This window comes from Anarhichas minor, unplaced genomic scaffold, assembly GCF_050575085.1.
Source record: "Anarhichas minor isolate MPS153535 unplaced genomic scaffold, ASM5057508v1 ptg000003l, whole genome shotgun sequence".
In the NCBI taxonomy this organism is placed as follows: domain Eukaryota; kingdom Metazoa; phylum Chordata; class Actinopteri; order Perciformes; family Anarhichadidae; genus Anarhichas; species Anarhichas minor.
In genome coordinates, this window is record NW_027466449.1 from 9,992,469 (window position 1) to 10,013,195 (window position 20,727).

The following is a 20,727-nucleotide window of genomic DNA, read 5'->3' on the forward strand; positions in this document are numbered from 1 at the left end:
TTAGATATTACAGAAGGTGTCAAAAGTAGGGCTATATTCTCTTTATACCTCCAAATTGAACGCCACCAGACAATGTTTATAAAATGTTAGGCATTCTAGATCTACACCAGAACCTTTTCCTCTACTTGCAGTGATATGATATGATATGGCTCAAGATAAAATGATTATCACAACACTCATCCTGTTGACCAGAATAAGATCTGAAACTTTGAATAGATGTCAATAAACCCGATACAATTGCCTGTTTATGCTTATTTTTCCATGGCAAAATGAAAAGAATATCAGTATTTAGATTGTTCATTTTGTGTTAAAATACAGTACATATTTTTCATCTTTGGTATTTTAAGATTGTTCATTAAGCAACAGACCACACAGACCATTTTTAACTGTTATTTATTTTGGGAAGTTTCAATAGCAGCATCAAGCAAATGTGTAACTGTCGGCCCCGAATGGCAAGGTCAAACTGCACCAACTTTAACACTTTCCACCGCCAGAAAAGCATAGTTTACATTTTCTCTCCTTATTGTTTAATGAGGATATGTGATGAAGAGTAAGAAGTAAGTCAAATGTATCTTTATAGCACTTTTCAAGATCAAACATCTCAGGTAAAGTGCATAGAAATAGCAAGACATAAAAACATAGACAAACTGAACAAATGCCCATACCAGTAGGTCTTGAGATGCTTTTTAAAGCTCCATGGTGTCCTAAATTGGATTACATTTCAGTATCTTGGACCAATGAGCCAAAAGCGTGATTGTTTAAAGTCTTATTTCTATCACAGCACGGGACAAACAATGTGTCCCTTTTCTGAGGACTTGAAATTAAGCATCAGCATATTACAAAATCTGGTTAATCAGTGTTAATGACTGATTGTCTGGCGATAGCAATGTGCTATCCTACGCTGTAACAAGAGTGTGTGGATGGAGCAATAGTTGTTAAATTCTTCTAATTTTTTAGCGGCTGGTTAGTTGCTAATTTCACCATGCTTTTCATGCTACAGTCATGGAACATACAATGCACAACATGAACTACTGGGCTTGATCTGTTACTTTAACATTTAACCAGACTTTTTAAATTACTGTTCATGATAGCCTTTATCCTTTTAATTATCTTATGCTATTCGCATTTTAATTGTATTATGGTTCGGCTAATTGAAAGATTAACGGCTCCTCTTCTCTAATACTAAAGAGTATAGAAGCAAAGAGGCAAACATTTAACTTTTTTGACAACCGCCACTAGATAGGGCTGCGATGGAGCGGCCACGGATGCATAAAGAGACATCAGAGACCAGAGGATAATGAAGTACATCAATTTCCCAGTACGAACACTTAAATAGCCCTCATTTAAATCATTCTGTCCTAAAAGTAGTAAAATGCACTAACAGCAGTCCACTCAGGGCTAATAAGTCCTGCTGAAGTGCAAAATGGTACGAATAGAAACCAATATGACGAGTGGGGCATGATGACATACTTATTGTGTAATGACAAATAGCCACTTTCATTAAAAGTCCATCTGTGCAACATCCGTCCATTTGTTGAGGGTTCTCCAGGATTATAGCACGTGTGCATGACTGAGTCACAGCAGAGAGCTCCTGCCTTCCTGATAAGAATAGAAGCCAACTCACAGGGGCAGAAAACCCACGCGGAAGTGCAAACACCAGAGAAAGTCACATGCACATGGCTGCAAATTGCCAGCATTTATTTCTGCTTGTGTGTGTGTGTGGGATAAGGGTTGACCTTGTTTTGGGCTGTGTTCATCTGTCAGACATCTGCTAAACATTAACTGTACAAACCTGATGTTAATTGTTAATTTAAACTTGATGAATCCCACACAGGTTTGGGCCACTTGTAAAATGACATTATCTAACATTGCTTGAGGAGCCACTTGAGAACAAACTGTTGCCATCACTAGTTTTCTCATGAATATTTTGCTTTACCCTCACCCATCACAGCGACCACTGTGTTTTCTGGTGTAATACTACTCTGGTGTAATACTACTACCCAAAATGAACTCGAATTGAAAGAATATGAAAATTACAATAAGTTTGGAAATATCTTTTTAGATTTATGTGTTGATTCAGTACTGGTTGAGCCATTTTGGATCCATGAAGACCCACACGTGATCACCATGTATCTGCTCAGCAGCATAACCAAACTACACCTCCCAACATCAACATCTAGGATGCCTCCACTGGCAACCTCCTTGTGATTCTTCTGTCCCCTTATAGAAGCACTTTAGGGTAAAGTGCTGTGCTCAGTGGCGCCTCAAAGAACTTGAGGATCTAAAATAATGAGCAGGTCCTGACTGTGTTTGCCTGTCGCTGTGATTCAGCAGCAGCGTGCTCCTCTGTTGCACTCTGAGTCCAGTTGAGGGTAAACGCTGTCTTGAGGTCCGGGTTGGAGCGGGTCCAGGCTGGACTGAACCGACAAAATCTCCTGCACCAATCTCCTAAAACACAACAGATATAGTGACTTAAATTCAATGAATCATCAAAATATATTTCACATTGAGGAATCTATTTATCCAGCCACTTAAATTACAGTCGTTTGTCTCAGTGGCATTAGGATGAGATACACTGACAAACATGTCAACTACAATACTTACTGACATACAGTGGAGACAGAAGCCTTAGCATCCTCATGCTGCAATCCACTGACTGAAAATCACTCTAGATTAAACCAAAATGTCCCCATAAAGCCAACTCCTATAATTTCCTGACTATTTTCAGGCTTTCAACATTTAATGCATCACTTTGAAGGAACAGGTATAAAACCACTTTCTCAGAAAAGAGGAAATAGGACAAACATAGGAAGCGACTGCTAAATGTACCCATACAGAAATTGCATTGTCAATTACTTTTTGAGGGAAACACATTTCTCCTGGTAAATGGGGGGGGGGGGGGGGGGGGGGGGGGGTCAACACACATATTTTACCCAGGAGACTGCTGTTGTTGTAACGTGTAAAACCAACGTTCACTTAATTTGGATTTACATCCATTACTTAGACAAGCGGCCCTTCTGTGTGGAGTTTGTATGTTCTCCCCGTGTCAGTGTGGGTTTTCTTCAGGTTCTCCGGCTTCCTCCCACAGTCCAAAGACATGCATCTTGGGATGATCGATGACTCTAAATTGCCCGTAGGTGTGAGTGTGATTGGTTGTTTGTCTCTATATGTACACTGCCTTCGCCCCAATGTCAGCTGGGATCGTCCAGCCCCCCCCGGGACCCTGAACAGAAGAAGCGGTTAAAGATAATGGATGGATGGACTTAGACAAGGTAACAAACACACTTATTTTAAGCCAGATCATGACGTGTTACTTAACCTAACCAAGTCATTTTGTTGCAATTTTGTTTTGTTGTGTTTAACATTAACATTAACCACATTATTTGTTTAAAACTGCGACCATAATCCAGGAGAAAACACGTTTCCCTCGAAATGTAACAGTATTTGTGCAATATTTATGTTTATTCTGAAACCTTGAAGCTCATGTACAAACAAAAAGATTCCAAACTTTTAAACTCAATTAGACTAACAAGTGAGAATTTTAGTTTACAAATGGCTATGACATCACTGCTTTACACAAGGAATCGGATAACAACTTTGATTGGGCTAACATTTTAACTCTGTCCTGCATGGTCTCTAGGAGGAGACCATGCAGGACAAGGAGCTGGGTAAAGGGACTCTCAGCTCTCATTGTTACTTCTGTGATACCGACCAAGATGAATTAATGGGTGCGTGGTTTTTATTAATCATTCACAAAAGACTCCATATTTATGAGTAGGATTTCTTGTTGGTTAATCAGGATAACAGGCCTTCTATTGTTTTGGCACAACAAGTATCTTAAAATGTACTTTTTAGTTACACTGCATCATCTGAACTCTCTTTTGGAGTTACCTCATCGACTCCCCAATGTTCTTGTTGTCTTTGACCGAAACCTCCATCCAAGTAACAAAGCCGTTGGCCTTACTGAACCTGTCGATGCTGTCTGCGGTCACAACCCGCTGAGCTAGGTCACACTGCAGAGAGAAAGAGAGGCAGGAATACATGTTGTTGTTTTAAGGTGAGGGGCTCAGAATCGTGCATAGAAATTAGTCATTATTATTATTAGTCATCCATTATTTGCAGATTGAAATATTTTCATTTAATCTGACATTTCAGTCTGTAACCAAAGTGGAAATAGGACTATTATCTCTGTGAGGTTAATGACAAATCAATTGTATGCATAACGCACGCACGCACGCACACACGCACACACACACACACACACACACACACACACACACGCACACACACACACACACACACACACACACACAAAATCAGACTTACAGTTGGCCTTGTGTAAACCAAGACAGAATAGATGACCTGAGACATTGTTTGATTTTGAATTGATTTGATTCACTTATCTCCTTGTCACGTTTCTCTGGAGAGCAATAATAAAAGGTTACGTTTTATGAAATGTCTGTCAATGAATTTAATTAAGTTAATTCATAGAAACACTGAGTGACAAAAATATCAGCTTTTAACACCGAACTAATGAATCTTGTTTATAATGTTGTTATAATACAAAACTAATTTATTAACCCTGAGCCATAAGGGGTTCGTGATACATTATTCATTATTCAAATGCATTGAATCACCTTGTTGGCCAGCAGGATGCAGGGGATGGAGTCTCCGCTGGGCAGCAAGGCTTTGTTGTCCAGGTCTCGTTTCCAATGGCAACAGCTAAGGAAGCTGGCCGAGCTGGTGACGTCAAACATCACAACGCAGCCCACTGCGCCTTTATAATAAACCCTGTTCATAGATATGAAACGTTCCTGGCCTGGAGGGAAGACACAGAGTTCCCTTTATCTGCATCCATCCATCCATCCATCCATCCATTCAACCAACCATGTTGTACCTGCGATGTCCCATAGTTGGAGTCTGACTTTTTCTTTATCCGACCAGAGCAGCAGCTTCACAGAATAATCCACTAGAGAAATAAAGAAAATACACATCAGAGAAAGAGAAATAGAAGAAGTGAAGGGAAATAAGTGAGAAGTGAGACAACTGAAACAGAAGTGAAGCCTTATATGGAATTCCATATATTGCTCAAAATAGAAAATTCCCCAACATTTACTTCTGAATTTCGGACTTTCATTCTAAAGGCCTTTACACACATGGGGGATGACAAATAAACAACACCAAAATGCTAAATACTCGCCTGCGAATATTTCACATTAAAACTATCCATCCCAGCAGCGATGTAAATTTACGACAACTTTAAAGATAGAAAGAAACACAGTTGTTTTTTATGTAACAAACATACTTACTAACAGAAAAATGAGAAATAGGTTCTCGTAAAATATACAAATCGTTGTTTGGGGATATGTTGCAGCATGCTGCTCACATTGACAATGCTGACATGCTGATGTTTGACTTACTCTGAGGCTTGGAAAGTCAGAAATAATTTAGAGAAGGACTAACACTGTTTGTTTTAGTCTTTTCATGAGACTTGATGCTAATAACATGTTTATGTCGGCTATATTCTTTGGCAACATGTTTTTGATCCAAATACGATGCCAATAAAGCCTCAAAGAACAAGGAAATGTTAATTGAGGGTTTGATGAAAATTGTAAACCTTTCATTGATCTGACAAAGCTTTTACCATTAATTAAATATTCACACACACACACACACACACACACACACACACACACACACACATTCCAAACCAAGATTAAGGTACTGTACAGTCACGTTCTATTACAGAACACAAAGAAACCAAAGCAACCGCACCTCCCATTGTCATCTTGTACGTCTTGATGAATTGTCCGTTGACATAGCGGTGCACAAAGGAGGATTTCCCAACATTTCCATCGCCAACGATCAGTATTTTCAGCAGGTGCTCGTTCATCGCTCTCTGTCAGACAACATCATGTGCCAACAGCTCAAAGTTCAAACCTCATTTCAGGAAATGAGATTTACTTGAGTTATTTTTCTGTAACTAAACAAACCCACCTGGACTTTGCTTTACCTGAGCCTTCCTTTGCAGTGGTTGACCGTAAACATTCTAATTCCCTTTAGTCCTTCTAAACTCAATGTATCCACTAACAATAAAAACTTCTTTGCCTCTAAACCCCAAAATTTTGCATTACAATAAATCCATTTCTCTTTCCCGTGCCAACTCTATACCTAATACGTAAACAGTGCTGACTGTCCTTTTCTCTGTGTGGCACAGCCCTCAGGTCTGCTAGATTTGCTTTCAGGAAACAAGTTGCCAAAGGGTGGAAGTATCATAAAACATGCCTTCATGGAACAGGGAACTAGAACAGTTGATGTTTGTCTCTCACATTTTTCTCTTGCACCTCATTGTATGAAATATGACATTAGATTATTGGAAACTGTCTCCAACAGTAGAGTCATGCAATGATTGGTAGTTGTCTTTTTAACTTTTCCTCCATCACACTCAATGCCATTGCTCTGCCTAAGACTTGAGTATTTTGGATGAAATTTTGTAATGTTCAACTGTTATTTTCCTTTTTATGCTACAGTGATGGAAATATGATCACTAATAAAGTCATGGGTTGCTCTGGCATTGCCTTAAATGGACTCCTCTTGGATTTTATGCAGTAATTCAAACACTGGAACTGGAACTACACACAGTTTTCTACCACAATGCGTCTTCCCTTCAGTGACATTAACAATAGAAATCTCGTCACTTCCTCCACCTGCACCAGCTGCAGTTAGGGAAGGATGGTGGACACAATTAAGGCAAGGCAAGGCCAACATTAACTGAATGTGAACTCCGGATACCCGGCATGATAGTCAACGCGCAACATGCCGATCCAAAACCTTGACCTCCACACGCTTACTTACACCTTTGCTGCAGAAATGACACACTACTTCCTGCATTGGCACTGAACGTTGGACATTGGGCGTAAATCGTGTCCAATATGGATCTAGTTCCTAGTGAGCTGACCTGCCGCTCCTCATCCTCCTCTTTATTCTTGTTCTCATATGACATCTCTTCTTCTGTGTCTTCCTCCATCACACCTATTCATCCTCCTCTGTGGTGTTGACCACATGTCTCATGAGTTTTACTGCTCTGCCAACTAGGCCACTGTAACTGGCTACTGAACATGCTTCAGTCTGCCATTGACGCTGAGTCATCTTCATGATGCTGTTTGAGTGCGTTTTTCCTGTTTGTGTGTTTTCGTGTCTTGGTCCTTTTCCCAGTGTCAGTTGCAGTACCACTCAGGGTTTAAAAATAACTCCTATTGACAGACAAACCCATTTATAATATGCTAAACTGTACTATAATCTCAGTTTGAACCAGAAAAATTAGACAGGTTTGGAAGTTTTCCGGAAGGGGAGCCATGGACAATAACTAGTGATGCAAGTGTGTTTGCCAACTGTCCAAAAAAAAAACTTAATAACACCAACATTTCGCCAATACAAGATCCCTGATTCTGTCTCTATGTGCTATCCCTGCGATGGTCTGGCGACCTGTCCAGGGGGAACCCTGCCTTCGCCCAATGTCAGCTGGGATCAGCTCCGGCCCCCTGCGACCGGTTTAAGATAGCGGTTAAAGATAATGGATGGATGGATAGTCATAATCTGTATTATTAAACAATGGATTTACAAACAGAATATCAATAAATGCAGTCGCAAATAATTTTATAAAAATGTGCATAACATTGTATAATATGTTGTATAAATAATGTGAACATGTAGATGGTTTACCATCCAAATTAAATCTGATTGAATTTTTCTTTTGAATTTACAAATGAATCAATGAACTGAAGGCTACAATGAATTTACAGTATGTTGTGCTGGGCCTCTGTGGTTTCTCGCTGGTATTTGTCTGACACCTGGGGGTCATGTTACAAACTGCAACATCATCCACATGCAACACAACATCTTTCGCTGGTTCGGTCTACGGGAAAAATTCTATGTCAAAAATCAAATAGCGATCAATTCAAAATTCTATTTTTTATTTTATTCTGTCATTTAATTTCTTTGTTTATACATTAAAAAAATGTAATCACTTAAATTCTTAAACTTAATCTAAACATGTTTCCATTATATGAACAAAACATAAAGAATTAGAAAACAAGGAGCAAATAAATGAATGCAAAAGACTTTAGCCCTTTTCCTGCACTTTGTAACTGAACACTGTTGAAAAAGCTTCTCCCTAAAGTTATAGATTATCTAAATACAGTTTTTAATCCTGCTAATTTAGACAAAGAATTACAAGATATAGTTAAACTTGACAGATTTTTTATATTTCAACATTTTGACCCACAGAACCTGCAGCCTGGAACTCTGGTTGTCACGACACAATATTCAGTTCAAACTTAAATTGTACAATGAGACCCGGCAGATGCAGCAGTTTGGACCAATCAGCACGTCATCTTTCTTACTCTTTCACTTCAGTTTTACAAATGTGAGCTAACTTTGTCTGCAGCATCAACTGGACCTTTAAACACAGAGGCAGCAATAATCATACAAGGTGCAGTATGTTGTGCAGAGTAGCACAGTTATGGATTGATTCAACATTTTCTCACAGCTGTCACCTCCAGTTTGAACACATCGCACAAAAAACTCTATGTCGTTAAGTTTCACTGAGTCTTCCAGGGTTAAAGTCATCTAATTGTAGATACATATTGGAGAGCAATTATACTTTGACACATGACATTGATTTATATTTCTGTGATAAAATCATATAAGCCTAAAAACAAACACACAGCATGTTGCCTAGCGATACAAACTTAATATTAAAAAAAAATCAACAAACCTGTCGATTGCAGTGACTAAAGTGATTAAATACAAAATGTCTTCTTCGTCTTCATCTTCTCCTTTTTGTTCTTCTTCTTTATGACACATTGAGTGGAAAACTAAATATCTTTTTATTTCCTGCAGATTTACCATCAAACAGCAAAATGCAGCATGTGACTGTCTGGATTGACCTCCTCCTCCTCCTCCTCCTGTTCCTCCATTGTCTGACTTCAGCTGACCTGGAGGAGGTGGATAGAATGCTGGTGAAGGTCATTGTTGACAGCTCTCCCTGCAGCACCACCTGCGGACTCGGCGTTAAAACTCAAACCCTTTGTTTACTGGAAGATGGCGAGACAGCCACTGAAGAAGTGACAAGTAAAGATGGAACAAAGGTACTACAGAGATGTCTTGAACATCTAACTAACACTAAGGCTGGGTTGCACTGACAAGGATTCATTTTTAAACCCGATTAAATTATGTTGCTACAAAAGTCAAAACTTGCTAAAAATTAACATAGCTTAAATTTAAACCTCTCTTTATAGTTTTATATAACGAGCCAAATGAGACAAAATCAGGCAGGTTCAACAGAACTCAGTCAATGACCAGCAGACAGACTGTTGGATTTAATAAACGGAGATTCGTTTTTAACTGCGGAGAGCCCTGCCTAAGTTCTTTAAATCTGGATTTACTAATTTTAAACCTAGTTTTGCTTAACTCTGATTTGAACTAATTTTAGATTTCATGCTCCAATTGTTGTCATCTGCATGTGGAAATGGCTTAATAGAAGGTGTCGGAGGATTGCCGTGTTCGTAAGGTAAAGTGTCTGGAGTCGTGGCAGTGTGGACTCAGGACCATGACTGTGACTTCAGGAGAGAGAGTGGAGATCGACTGTCTGGGAGAAGTCATGGAGGCAATGGGCAGGTTCTCCTGGAGGTAAGGATGGAGGAGATTTTGTGGTGATTTGTGTCCTTTTAATTACAAACAAATACCTACAAACCCATTTCAGAATAGAATAAAATTGCTTTTTGGTTGCTCTTTGTTGAAGTGTGTTAGCTTAGTTTCCTCAGCCCAGGGCTGGGTTAACCCGGTGTAATTGCCACAGCTCTTTGATGGAGGGCAGTGCTTACTGTGATGTTTTTCCTTCATGGCTCAGGGTGTCGTGGCGTTACGCTCGAGGAATAATCACCTCTGATGACTCTCTGTTTATTCGCCGGGATGCTCCTCTGCTGGATCGAGTTATTCTGGACCCCATCAGGGAGGAGGACGCAGGTAAACACACCCATACATGTGGCGCACACAGACTGGCTTAATTTCAGAACTCCATTTCCTGGTGAGCTCAGGGTTGGGCCAGTAGGTATTGTGAGAAATTAAGTTAGGAAGTATTGATATGTATGTCAAGACAGTCAGACTTTACAGTTTAAGTATTAAGTAAAGTTACTGTGAATTCAACTGTTTTTGGCTCCCATTTGACAAGCAATGGGAGCCAGACCCCCGTGTGGCCATTTTGCGCTTCACAAGTGACACTGCTCTGCACTCATGCCTGAAAGGTATAGTGACAAATAGCCGGTTTATCTGAGGGCACTGTACTGGCAAAAAACATATTTTGCAACTCTGGAAGTCTGATGCTGTGCCTTCATTTGAGATGTGGCTGAGAGAGGTCTGAGGGAGGGTGAAGGTGTGGTCAAAAACAATAATAACCATGTAATAGTGCTAGATGCATATATGTCAACTTATTTGTATTTTTTTGTGTCTCTTATTGCTGTCTTGGTTAGTGAGCTTGTTTCTTAACATGAGTCTTCCTTTTGAACTATACTCGCGGGTTGATTTGTGCAACATTTTCCACATCATTTTAATACCCCATTTTTTCACGACACTATTAAGTTGTTATTGTAAAAAAAATGGAAAAATAATATTTCTTTTATGTGCCAACGATACCTTGCAATGAAACTATTCTTAAAAAATAAAATAATTAACATTTTCACTATGACATCGTCGAAGCGGTGCTGAAATTTCCACACAGGCAAACACACACAAATCCATGGGAGCACTTTCATACAAAAACACTAAAGTGCTGCTAATCATGTCATTTTCAGGTACTTATCGTTGTATCGTGCAGGATGTCACCTTACGCAGGGTGAAGAGTGTTTACTGGGGGATCCGGGTCTTACCTGTCGGAATTCTCAATCTGGACTACGAAAGCTCTCTGGCCCAGTGGGACTCCACTGGAAATCAGCAGAATGAGACCGCATCAGACCAGCATCACCAAAAGATGGCTCTTCTTTACCCAGTACTGTTTGGTTTAGGAAGTCATTGGTTTGGGGATGCAATGATGCACTAATTATTATTTTGGGGGTTAATGTATTGTTTTTTTGAATTACTTGCTTAACAATTTATCAAAATCATTGATTAAAATTACATTTATTAAATGTTAACTTTGACCCCTCTCATCACAGATGCTGATCAGTCTGAGCCTGTCAGGCGTCGGCGCTGGATTGATGCTGCTGGCACTCTACTGGACAGTGAAGAGGAGAGGGCTCAAGCATTTTGACAGATGTTGCTGTTTTTCCATCGCTCAGCGCACACACAATTAAATTTCTGCTCCACATGGATTATATCTCCACAATGATCCCCTCAAACAACAAATAAACAAACGTCTGAGATAGAATGAAGACTTTTGATTTCAGCTTTCAACTGGAAAGGGAAAATATAATAAAGCCACTTTTTAAAGCAGCAAAGCTACAAGTTGTAAGATGTATAAAGCTATAATCAATATTTTTTGATAATAACAATATATCAAATAACACTCGTAATGATAAACCTCCAGAGGATTATTGACTGAATCTGCAGCTCCATGAGTTTCAGCTCATTATTTAGCTGTCATCTTTACTGATCGGTTTTCTTTCACCGCTCTCATAGTGTAATTTGTCGGCTGCAGCAACCAGTTGTTTTCAACAAAGAGCTCTAAAATGCCACAATACGCTACCTACTCAGCAGCAAACAGCAGAAAACAGTTAGGCCCCGATCCCAAAACCTGTTAAACCTACGGCCTTTTTTTGTTGAAGCCTACTAAAGAGCAGCTTGCTCAGTCTTTTTTTAAAAGTGCTCTGTCTGATCTGGGCCTTATAGAGACAAGCTGGTGAACACAGTGCAGCCTTTAGCAGCGAAAGAACCAGATAATTGAGACCAAAAACGAGCTAAAAGATAGTGAATATTGCTTATGAAATGCTTTTCAAATGTAATTTGAAGGGGATGCATTGGATAACACTGAATGGAAACTCTACAGTTTATCTTTAAGAAAGGGCACACCCAGGCTTAGTTTCCAGTCATTCTGGCTGATAAGACTCAGGGCCGAGGGCCAAGCTATGCTGGAAGTATGTAAGGTGCATCTCTGTCCTTTAAACATCATTTCAAGTGTCTTACCTAAAAACTCAAAGGGAAGTTTGGTATCTATAGAAACAAATGCAGTTATTCTTTTGGCGCAAGGAAAAAAAAATATTCAAGCAACGCTTTTATTAGCAATTGATAATGGTGATATTTTATATATGCATGCAAGTTCACCTTCTTTGTAAATGTTATATTCTGTATATCATTCTGCCTTAGGATTTGTCTCTGATTCAGGTTCCCGCACACATCATTGCAGTTTGTATGAGAAGGTTTGTCCTCCTTATACAACTGTAGAACTGTTGAACATTAGTACATTCTTCTGAAAGCCAATATTACACGCACAACTTATCTATGTTTTCTACTGACTCCTAAAACTATCAGAAGCTGTAACCTTCATTTCTTAAACCTGTACTGCCTTTGGTGAAAGTGTTTTTTAAGTTTTTGCACCCTCATCTAGATTATTTCATGCACATTTGGAGATTATAAAAACAGGATTAAGGACTATTTGACTGCTGAATATCCTGTTACTGAACAGTGCTAATGACATTGGTTGATGTAATTTGATGTTAGTGTTAAGTCAGTTCATTCTGCTTTTCATGTGAAACTTTTTATGCCGCCATGCGGTGAAGACTCCCATGAAAAAGAGATTTTGAATCTCAACGTCAATCTCAAATATTCCTGGTTCGATAAAAAAAGTACTAATATGAAGGATATATTGGAGGTTACCCCACCCTAACTGGTGCACCAAAGCTGAGAGGAGAGATTAGGACCCACAGAGTCCTGAGGAGACATTAAATCAAGCAAAATGAAAGCTCCTGTGGAGGTGGACCATAGCTGATTAAGGGTATTAACCATAAAACAACAGAGTAAGACAAAATGAAAACATTCAAACTCTGGGCGTGACAGGAGTCAAGAGTGTGTTAGACGGTTGTCTAACTCTGTGCCGGCAGATGGCAGTGTTGGTTCATTAAAAAGGTTCTGACAGACAGTATGACGTTAAGCATGAGCATATTCATTCAATTTCTCCACCGTGACCACGCTGCATAATGGGACTGAGCTGCCACAGTGGAACGAATCTGATGAAGAGGCAGGAAGACAAAAGGATCCTCTCAAAAACAAGATGATGCATCTCAAATTGTTGATGCTCATTACACGTCACAAACAAAACTTTTGGATGGATGAAAAATGTTAAGGCAGCTTTGTTATTTTAAGATCCTTAGCTCTCAAACCATCGACGAGAGCAATGTTTGAGGTGCGGGTTTGTGAAAAATCCCTGTGGCTGACATTTGTGGGTTTTAAACTTACTAACAAGATTAAATGTAAATATTAGGAACCCATCAAGTCTTTGAGTCATAAAAGGCAATCATTTGTTAATGATCAGACTCTGATCAAGATACTCTGCAGGTCTTTCCAGAGGGTAAGTGGTCCATGTCCACCTGATGAACTACAATTCAAAAAAATATAGTCAATTGTCCTTCTGGTGGAGCATGAACACCAACTACAGAGATTTTTCACAACCTGGCAACCCAAAAGCTATTATATGTGTGATTTACTAAGTGGTGCCAAATACTACCGAAGTGGTAATATTTAGCTGAATCAAAATGGATGAGTTTTCATACTCAGAACTGTTAAAAGAGCAAACTTTTGCGACCAGTAGGTTGACAACCACTGTCCTGTTTATGATCGACTTATAAAACTACCCAACAGTGAATTCAATTAACTGCACCTCATGCATCAGTAATACCACGACAGTAACACTGTTCTGCATAATAGGTGGGGGTATTTTTGCTGATACTTCTGAATATTTAGCTGATAGTGCATCTGTGCTTATTTGAAAACAACTTTTGAGTGCAAGACCTTTACATCTAAGTATATTCACACTGTAGTATTGCTGACATTGAAAGAATCTGAATATCTAGGCCAGTTTTAGGACACAATAATAACAGATGTTGACGTCATCAAAGTGCAATCACTGAGGCAGAGAGAGAAAGGCGATGAGGACAGATGTCTTTGCTCGTCTGTGATGAGCGTCTTTATTTGTGCTGTTTTGAAAGGAGCAGAGGCAAACGAGGGGCTCAGGGGAAATCACACAAATGCAATTATGATGATATGCTTACTGTAATTCATTCATTTCCTCGTGAAACTTGCCCCATTGAAACCCGAAGAACGTCATTTCCCTCCATGTGCTTATTTACAACATCAGTCTACAAGATGTAACTGTTTTCCCAGCGCTCACTGCACACACAATTTAATTACTGCTCCCCTGAACCATCACAGAACACATAAAAGTCGGACATTGAATCAATAAATGGACGATCTCTCCACGACGAACGCCTCCAAAAAAAGATTCTGAATGAAAATGAGAGAAAAGAAATCAGATGTTAGATGCTTATTATAACCATGTTGAGCACTGGAGAGATGAGCTCAACAAACTCTCCTGTTGTTCTCAGTTTTCTGAAATGAAAATATGAAGTAAACTAAATGTCAGAGTGAGTTACGAGTGACCTTTAGATGTTTCCTTTCTTCGAAAAGGTCTTCTTAGTTTTTGAACTTGTATTTTTTGCTGCCCCTCTTGAGCCATATTCTAAAAAGCAGTGGTGGAAAGTAACAAAGTGCATTTACTCATTTACTGTACTTAAGTACAATTTTAAGGTACTTGTATTTCCACCTTATACTACTGTAGTCCCTGATCAGACACAGCGTGTTTTGGTGCAAATTGATGAAAAAAGAAGCAAATTAGACTCTTGGAGCTGCAATCTCTTAAGCGCAATTTCTTTTGGGCCCTTCAGGCGCTGCAGCTAGCGGTTGCAAATGATGTGCAATTCATGGGCTTATCAAGAGCCTCAATCTATTCTTTGCAAATTCACCCTTCAGTGTGTTTACACAGGACAGGTGACAAAATGAAGTACACTCAAACCACAAAGAATGCATACTAAATATGGTCGTTTGTGCATTGTGTGAGAATAGTATACATCAGCGGTAAAAAGGAATAGGATGAGCTTCTCACAGCTGGAAGCAAATAGAAATATATTGTAAGTGCTGGTGAATCAGCTCCAGAAATATCTTGAGAAAGAAATTTAGCTTTCTGATTGTGAAGTTTAACTAGCAGTGACGTTCCAAAGTTGCAGTTTGATGGACGTCTGAGTTTAACACATTGTATAACTTCCTGTAAGTACAAAGCATGTTGACTTTGTGAAGAGGTCTTACGAGGAAACTCAAAAGCCCCTTTCAGAAACCATCCAACATCTTGCTTTTGTCTTAAGTGGTAAGGGTTAGAATGGCCATTCATTCCTGGGACAAAAATATGGTTGCAGCCTGACTTGGTGATCCTGTTCCAGACTATTAAAGCAAAAATTGCATTTTCTCTCAATTGCAAATCAATATGGATATTAAAGTCTAATATCAAGCATGGGGACGGCAGTTTGAACAGGATGTCGCAGAACAAAGCCGCCAGCATGTTCTGAAAGTCCTGCAGATTTTAATTATATGGGTCTCATTTGTGGACGTTTAATGGTTTCTGAGTTAAGAACCTGAGAGGAAAGAGTGGAATAAAAACAACAACTGCAGATGGCTTTAATCAGGTTCCGCTGCTTAAATGATAATTTATTCAAGCCCGGGGCAAAGAGTAGTTTGCACAAAGCCATTTTTCGATCTCTCTTTTTGTCCTCTGTGACTCCAGTCAAACGGTGCCACAAATGATGTTCTGACGACTGCTAGACTATACAATCAGCTCACAGTTTGCACGTGCACAATACAGTGCACACAAAGATGTGGCATGGCAAGTGAACGACCACTAATGGTAGACGACACTAAATTACAGAGAACAAGACACATCATTAAACAATTCATATCTCTTCATATCTTCATATCTCCAACGTTACTGTGGACCTTTTAGCATGAGCCCAGCTGTAAGACGGCGGTTAGATAAAGTACGAGGGCATTGATTTTGCATCAAAGCCAAAGGAGAATGTCTCCTTTCTCCTGTTTTCTGTCACTTAACCTTTATTCTTCTGTCTGTCATAAACAAATGTCAAAAACTCTGTAAAACTTTTGGAGTTTTGAACAGGCGGCAACCTGCGGTTCTGAAAAGTGCAGGGTATGGTTTAGGGCGTGGCTACCTTGTGATTCAGTTGGAATGCAGACGTCCGTGTTTTCGTATTAGAACTTGAACCTTTTCACAGTGTGTTTTAGTTCATAAAAGTTTATGAACATTCTGGTCACATGAAAAATGTCTCATTCGGTGTTCGGTTGTAGTTAGCTCCAGCTTCTCATGTCAATCTGGTTCCAAATAACCCAGATGGCAACGGCCAAGAACTAAGCTGGTGACAGCCAAAATGCCGTTGTCCACAAACCACCCGATGACGTCACGTTGACTACATCCATTTGGTCAAACAACACCCCTTGGCTGTGATATAATCACAACATAACACGGCCTGTTGTGACCTACTGCTCATATATATTTCTGACAACGGAGCTACTTTGCAGTTGTGTACTTTGTGGCTTCTGAAATGTCCAACCATCAGCAAATATTATCTGAATATTCTTTGGAGCTGCACAAAAGAGATAACTATTTCAACATAAAACTATTGCGTCAATTTTCTGGAGAGGACAATATCTCCAGAACAATTGTATTCATACACAGTGAATACAAATTCTCAAAGAAATACATCAAATATATTCTATAAGCCCACAAGTTTCAACAAATGTCATTTTTTACTTTTTAAAAGAAAATAAATCCATCACATATTTGCATACTTGTTGGTCTCTCAACCTTTTCCGCTGCATCCATTGTTTGTGTTGCTGCTGTCCTCTTCTCTCCAGTTCCCAATGCCAAAGTAGCATTGACCTTTCTGTGAAACACTCTTTTGTGTGTGAGTGCACCATCTTTTTTAATGTCACTGTGGTGTCCAAATGTGCTCTCCACCAGAACAGAAAACTGAGAGAGGATGACAAGCCTTGATCCGAGCTGATTGCAGGACATACTTTAAACTGGCATTTGTGTGGAGCTTGCAGGTATCAGGGGAGAGGGGATTTTAATAAAATAATGTCTACAGAGGAGATGAAAGCAGCAGTTTCATAGCACCTACAGCTGACAAACCTATCCACAACAACTTCTAGTTGAAATTCGAACTGCTACAATAACGGAGCTATTGGTTTTAAGACGTCTGTGTATTGTGTTGCATAAATATCTACTGAACATACTCAGTACCGCTTGTGTGTTAGGTCTGATTTATACCTCTGTGGCTGTTTGCCTATGCGTTCTGTGTGGGCACCTCTCCTGTGTGCCAGGCATACATACACTGCAGCGGATGGCGGATGTAATTTATTTTCATTTGGACCATCCTTTTACAGATCCTTTGTCAGGCGGTCATTGATTAATTTGACAAGCGTGATTCAATATATTAATGTAAGTTTGGCTCAACAAAATTGATGGAAAAGTCGGATGATGAGGAGGAGCTCCCGTGCCTAGAATTAATAAGGAGGGAGAATACAGCCTGCTTGTGCAGCAAATGAGGGCAATGGATGAGGAGATGACCTGCAGGTATTTCAGGATACCCATCAGCCGGTTTGAGGATTTGGTGCATCACTCGCATCCATTTCTGAATCAACAAGCCATCAACAGTGCTCCGGTGGGGGTTGCTGAAAGGTTGGCTGTCACACTCTGAGTACTCGCCTCAGGTGCTTCCCAACCATGCGTTGCAGCTAGCTAAAGACTTGGGTCCATGTGTCGTGTCCTGCATCGTCTCTGAAGTCTGTCATGCATTGTGGTTGGCCCTGGAGAAGGATTTCATCTGTCCCCCAACATCATCAAAGTGGGGTGACATTGCCCAAGACTTCTAAAAGATTTAGAACTTTGTTGTGTCAGAAGCGTAGATGGAAAGCATGTAGCTATAAAACCTCTTTCAAGATCTGGCTATAAGACTGTAAGAGCAACTATTAGTGATCCAGGTCGTCCAATGCTAAGGCTTCAAGGGTTGCCATAGGCATTCACATTGATCTCCGCACTTTCTTCCAGTCCCCACAAGAGAGTGTGCCGTGGCAGGAGCAGAACGTCAGAAGAGGAAAACTCAACTGAAACAGACTGCCTCAACGCGGGTAACAGCAGTCCAAGTTTTTGTACTTTTCTAGCTTTTAGCTTTTTCTCTCTCTCGAGCTACAAGGACTTTCAACAGATTAGTTAAACGCGTCTTGTTATAAATAACAAAAGATATCACATGATTTGCCATCCAAGAGTCAAAATGATACATTTGTCAACCAGATTCATTTATCAACTATTTCATCATGTGCGTCAGCAATTGAATTACAGTGTTACATATTTTAAATACATTTTGAATCAGAATGGTGTAGTTTAAGAAAAATGAACATTCTGAACAGCATCTATTTTTACAGGTTTGAAACTTGTAGATTTAACAAAATGTGTCTGCAACTGATGGACAATTGGTAATAATAATAAATTAGTTTGTATATAACTTGTATAACATGCATGTATATTCAAACTACACAAACCGTGAGTGTATCAATCTGAAAGAGGATGGATTTTAAATTTGGCCACAGATTTTTTCCTGTCTGGGAAACTTGTTCAAGGTGTCAGCGACAATCTGCTCCTATCTATCTTGTGTCCTCATCGTCATCACCAAGCTGAGCAGCTCTCTAGCAACGTCATCAAGACGAAGAAGTATTTCACTCGTTTCCATCTTCTGGATGGTGGTAACAGAGAGGCCCTGATGCTTGAAGAGGCAGATGATGGAGCAGGTGCACATGGGTGTTACGTTAGCCCGATGGAGGGGGTGTAATGTTTGTCTGCTCTTCATCCAATGTGTTGCTGAGGTAATCTTTGCAGAGAATTGCTAGGCAACTGGAATGATTTCTCCAGCTAACTCCGTGGGAGAGATCCTCTCCGTCAAGCTGAAATGACATTGCGACATAGAGTTAAGGAAGATAGTATTCCGGGTCAGATTCCGTGCAAAATCAGATGAAATCATGCAGGTTCACCATAAAGTCCTTCAGGTCAGACTCCAGCGGGTCACCAGCCCGCTGCGCAGAGATCCAGATCCGCTTTGCTGCCGCCTTCAACCTGCAGTCAGAAGGACTGACCAGCACAGACAGTCAGTCTGTTTTCTGAAGGGACTCTGGTGCTGGAAACACCATTTTGACCACAAAGTTCCGTTTAGTAGCTTTAGAATGTTGTAACCCCTTTGACTGCTATAACCTTGTGTTAACAAAGTTTTTTGAAATGTATTTTTGTCAGTGTTCTTCACAAAACGTGTTCAATAACGTTGAATTCACACGATTTGAAAATTGAGCAGATGCCATTATATTTCCCCTCTCTGAAAGGATACAGTAAAAACTCCCGTCACTGTATCACAGTGACAGGAAAAAGAGAGGCTGGAAATACATCTACTATAACTGAGGGTTATTTAAAAGCACGGTATTCCTCCAAAGAGCTTTGACATGCATCTGTGGTGCATGTCATGGACAAAATTTGCTAGAGTTTTGCACAACTTGTAGACTTCTTTTTTTTTTCATTTTTACAAATTTGTCTATCAGAAGCCTACATTTTTGGTTACACCCTCCGACATCACTCTCCAGCACTTCAACAATATCTTTCTAGGAATTGTGACTAACATTAATAATTGAATGCGTCATTAGAAGACGCATCAGTGGTGTCCATATCTTCTGACTTGTTCGGCAAGCCTTTCTTCAAACTGGTCCAATGTGCTTCTTGTTGTTGTGCCAGATGTGAGGTACGCGTCCGGATATCCCACCTCCCGAATCAACTTCCCAAATCCTGTGGTGTCCGTGGTGCCTGCCTCATAATCACATTTGTCCGGCTCTCTACGGGCTCTGCAAAGGGTGAATTAGGCATAAGTTATGCATTCATTTACGTGTCTCCAGGACCGCATTTTACTATGATGACAGACAAGGTGACAACAATATGAGCGTTGCTGTCACTGCTGGTAAAATGTACGAAGCAGCTCGGAAAGTGCTCACACATTTTTAGTTTGTAACGGCTAAGTCCAGCTTGAGGTTGCCACTAGTTTTGGTCCTTCAATGACTTTTCTCAGTTTCTTCCATTTTTTTGCCTCCTCCTTCTTTTCCTCTTCCTGTCCTTCCTTAAATCCATCCCACTGTTTCAGCCTGACTCTCTGCTCTGTCATGCTGCTTGTGTGTTTTGTGGGATGGCTCTGTATTCAGGTCTGTGAGATCAGGTCAACTTGTTTTCCGCGCACAGACAAAGCTTGAATGTCAGAAAATGTCAAAACACCTGACTGAAGGGATTTCAAAATAAATCCTCTAACACATTTCTCACAATGTTTGCAAAACAGAGTGTATTACTGATCTTTCAGACACCTAAACAGAGTTATTGTTTTTTCTTTCTAAAAGAACACAACGCATTCTTGTACTGACGTGACATCTTTCAATGATCTGCCAGAGTGAGATCCTGACCATCACTGGTGATTTGAGTCACTGCAATGATCTTAAAAATGTTTGATAATCATGACTCAACAACTGCACAGTTACTGGAAAAACACTGTGAGATCAGATCATGCATTTATTTCAAGTGCCAGGCCACCAACGAAAACA

General features: G+C 39.9%; 2 protein-coding genes across 2 annotated transcripts; one reads left to right on the forward strand and one right to left on the reverse strand.

Annotated features, from left to right (window-relative positions):
- Positions 1-377: 377 nt before the first annotated feature.
- Positions 378-7,027, reverse strand: LOC142960572 (ras-related protein Rab-7L1-like). The gene is made up of 6 exons (XM_076102467.1): positions 6,959-7,027; positions 5,776-5,899; positions 4,898-4,969; positions 4,638-4,819; positions 3,892-4,013; positions 378-2,448 (listed from the first exon to the last, which is right to left on the reverse strand). Exons 1-6 carry the CDS (start codon positions 7,025-7,027, stop codon positions 2,328-2,330), a joined length of 690 nt encoding a protein of 229 aa, XP_075958582.1. The 3' UTR covers positions 378-2,327.
- Positions 7,028-8,921: 1,894 nt separating this feature from the next.
- tmem81 (transmembrane protein 81) lies at positions 8,922-19,959 on the forward strand. Its single transcript, XM_076102481.1, has 9 exons — positions 8,922-9,149; positions 9,545-9,690; positions 9,911-10,026; positions 10,851-11,044; positions 11,211-11,296; positions 18,158-18,237; positions 18,781-18,894; positions 19,098-19,247; positions 19,880-19,959. The coding sequence occupies exons 1-9, from the start codon at positions 8,922-8,924 to the stop codon at positions 19,957-19,959; spliced, it is 1,194 nt and encodes a 397-aa protein (XP_075958596.1).
- The last annotated feature ends 768 nt before the right edge of the window (positions 19,960-20,727 follow it).

What these genes read in the sequence shown, in the direction of transcription:
- LOC142960572 (XM_076102467.1), bottom strand. Translation starts at nt 7,027, where the DNA reads ATGGAGGAAGACACAGAAGAAGAGATGTCATATGAGAACAAGAATAAA. An exon ending in AGGAGGATGAGGAGCGGCAG is followed by an intron (nt 5,900 to 6,958) that starts GTCAGCTCACTA and finishes GTTGTCTGACAG; the next exon opens with AGAGCGATGAACGAGCACCT. An exon ending in AACATTGGGGAGTCGATGAG is followed by an intron (nt 2,449 to 3,891) that starts GTAACTCCAAAA and finishes GTTGTGTTTTAG; the next exon opens with GAGATTGGTGCAGGAGATTT.
- tmem81 (XM_076102481.1), top strand. Translation starts at nt 8,922, where the DNA reads ATGCAGCATGTGACTGTCTGGATTGACCTCCTCCTCCTCCTCCTCCTG. An exon ending in AGATGGCTCTTCTTTACCCA is followed by an intron (nt 11,045 to 11,210) that starts GTACTGTTTGGT and finishes CTCTCATCACAG; the next exon opens with ATGCTGATCAGTCTGAGCCT. An exon ending in AGAGGCAGATGATGGAGCAG is followed by an intron (nt 18,895 to 19,097) that starts GTGCACATGGGT and finishes ATTCCGGGTCAG; the next exon opens with ATTCCGTGCAAAATCAGATG.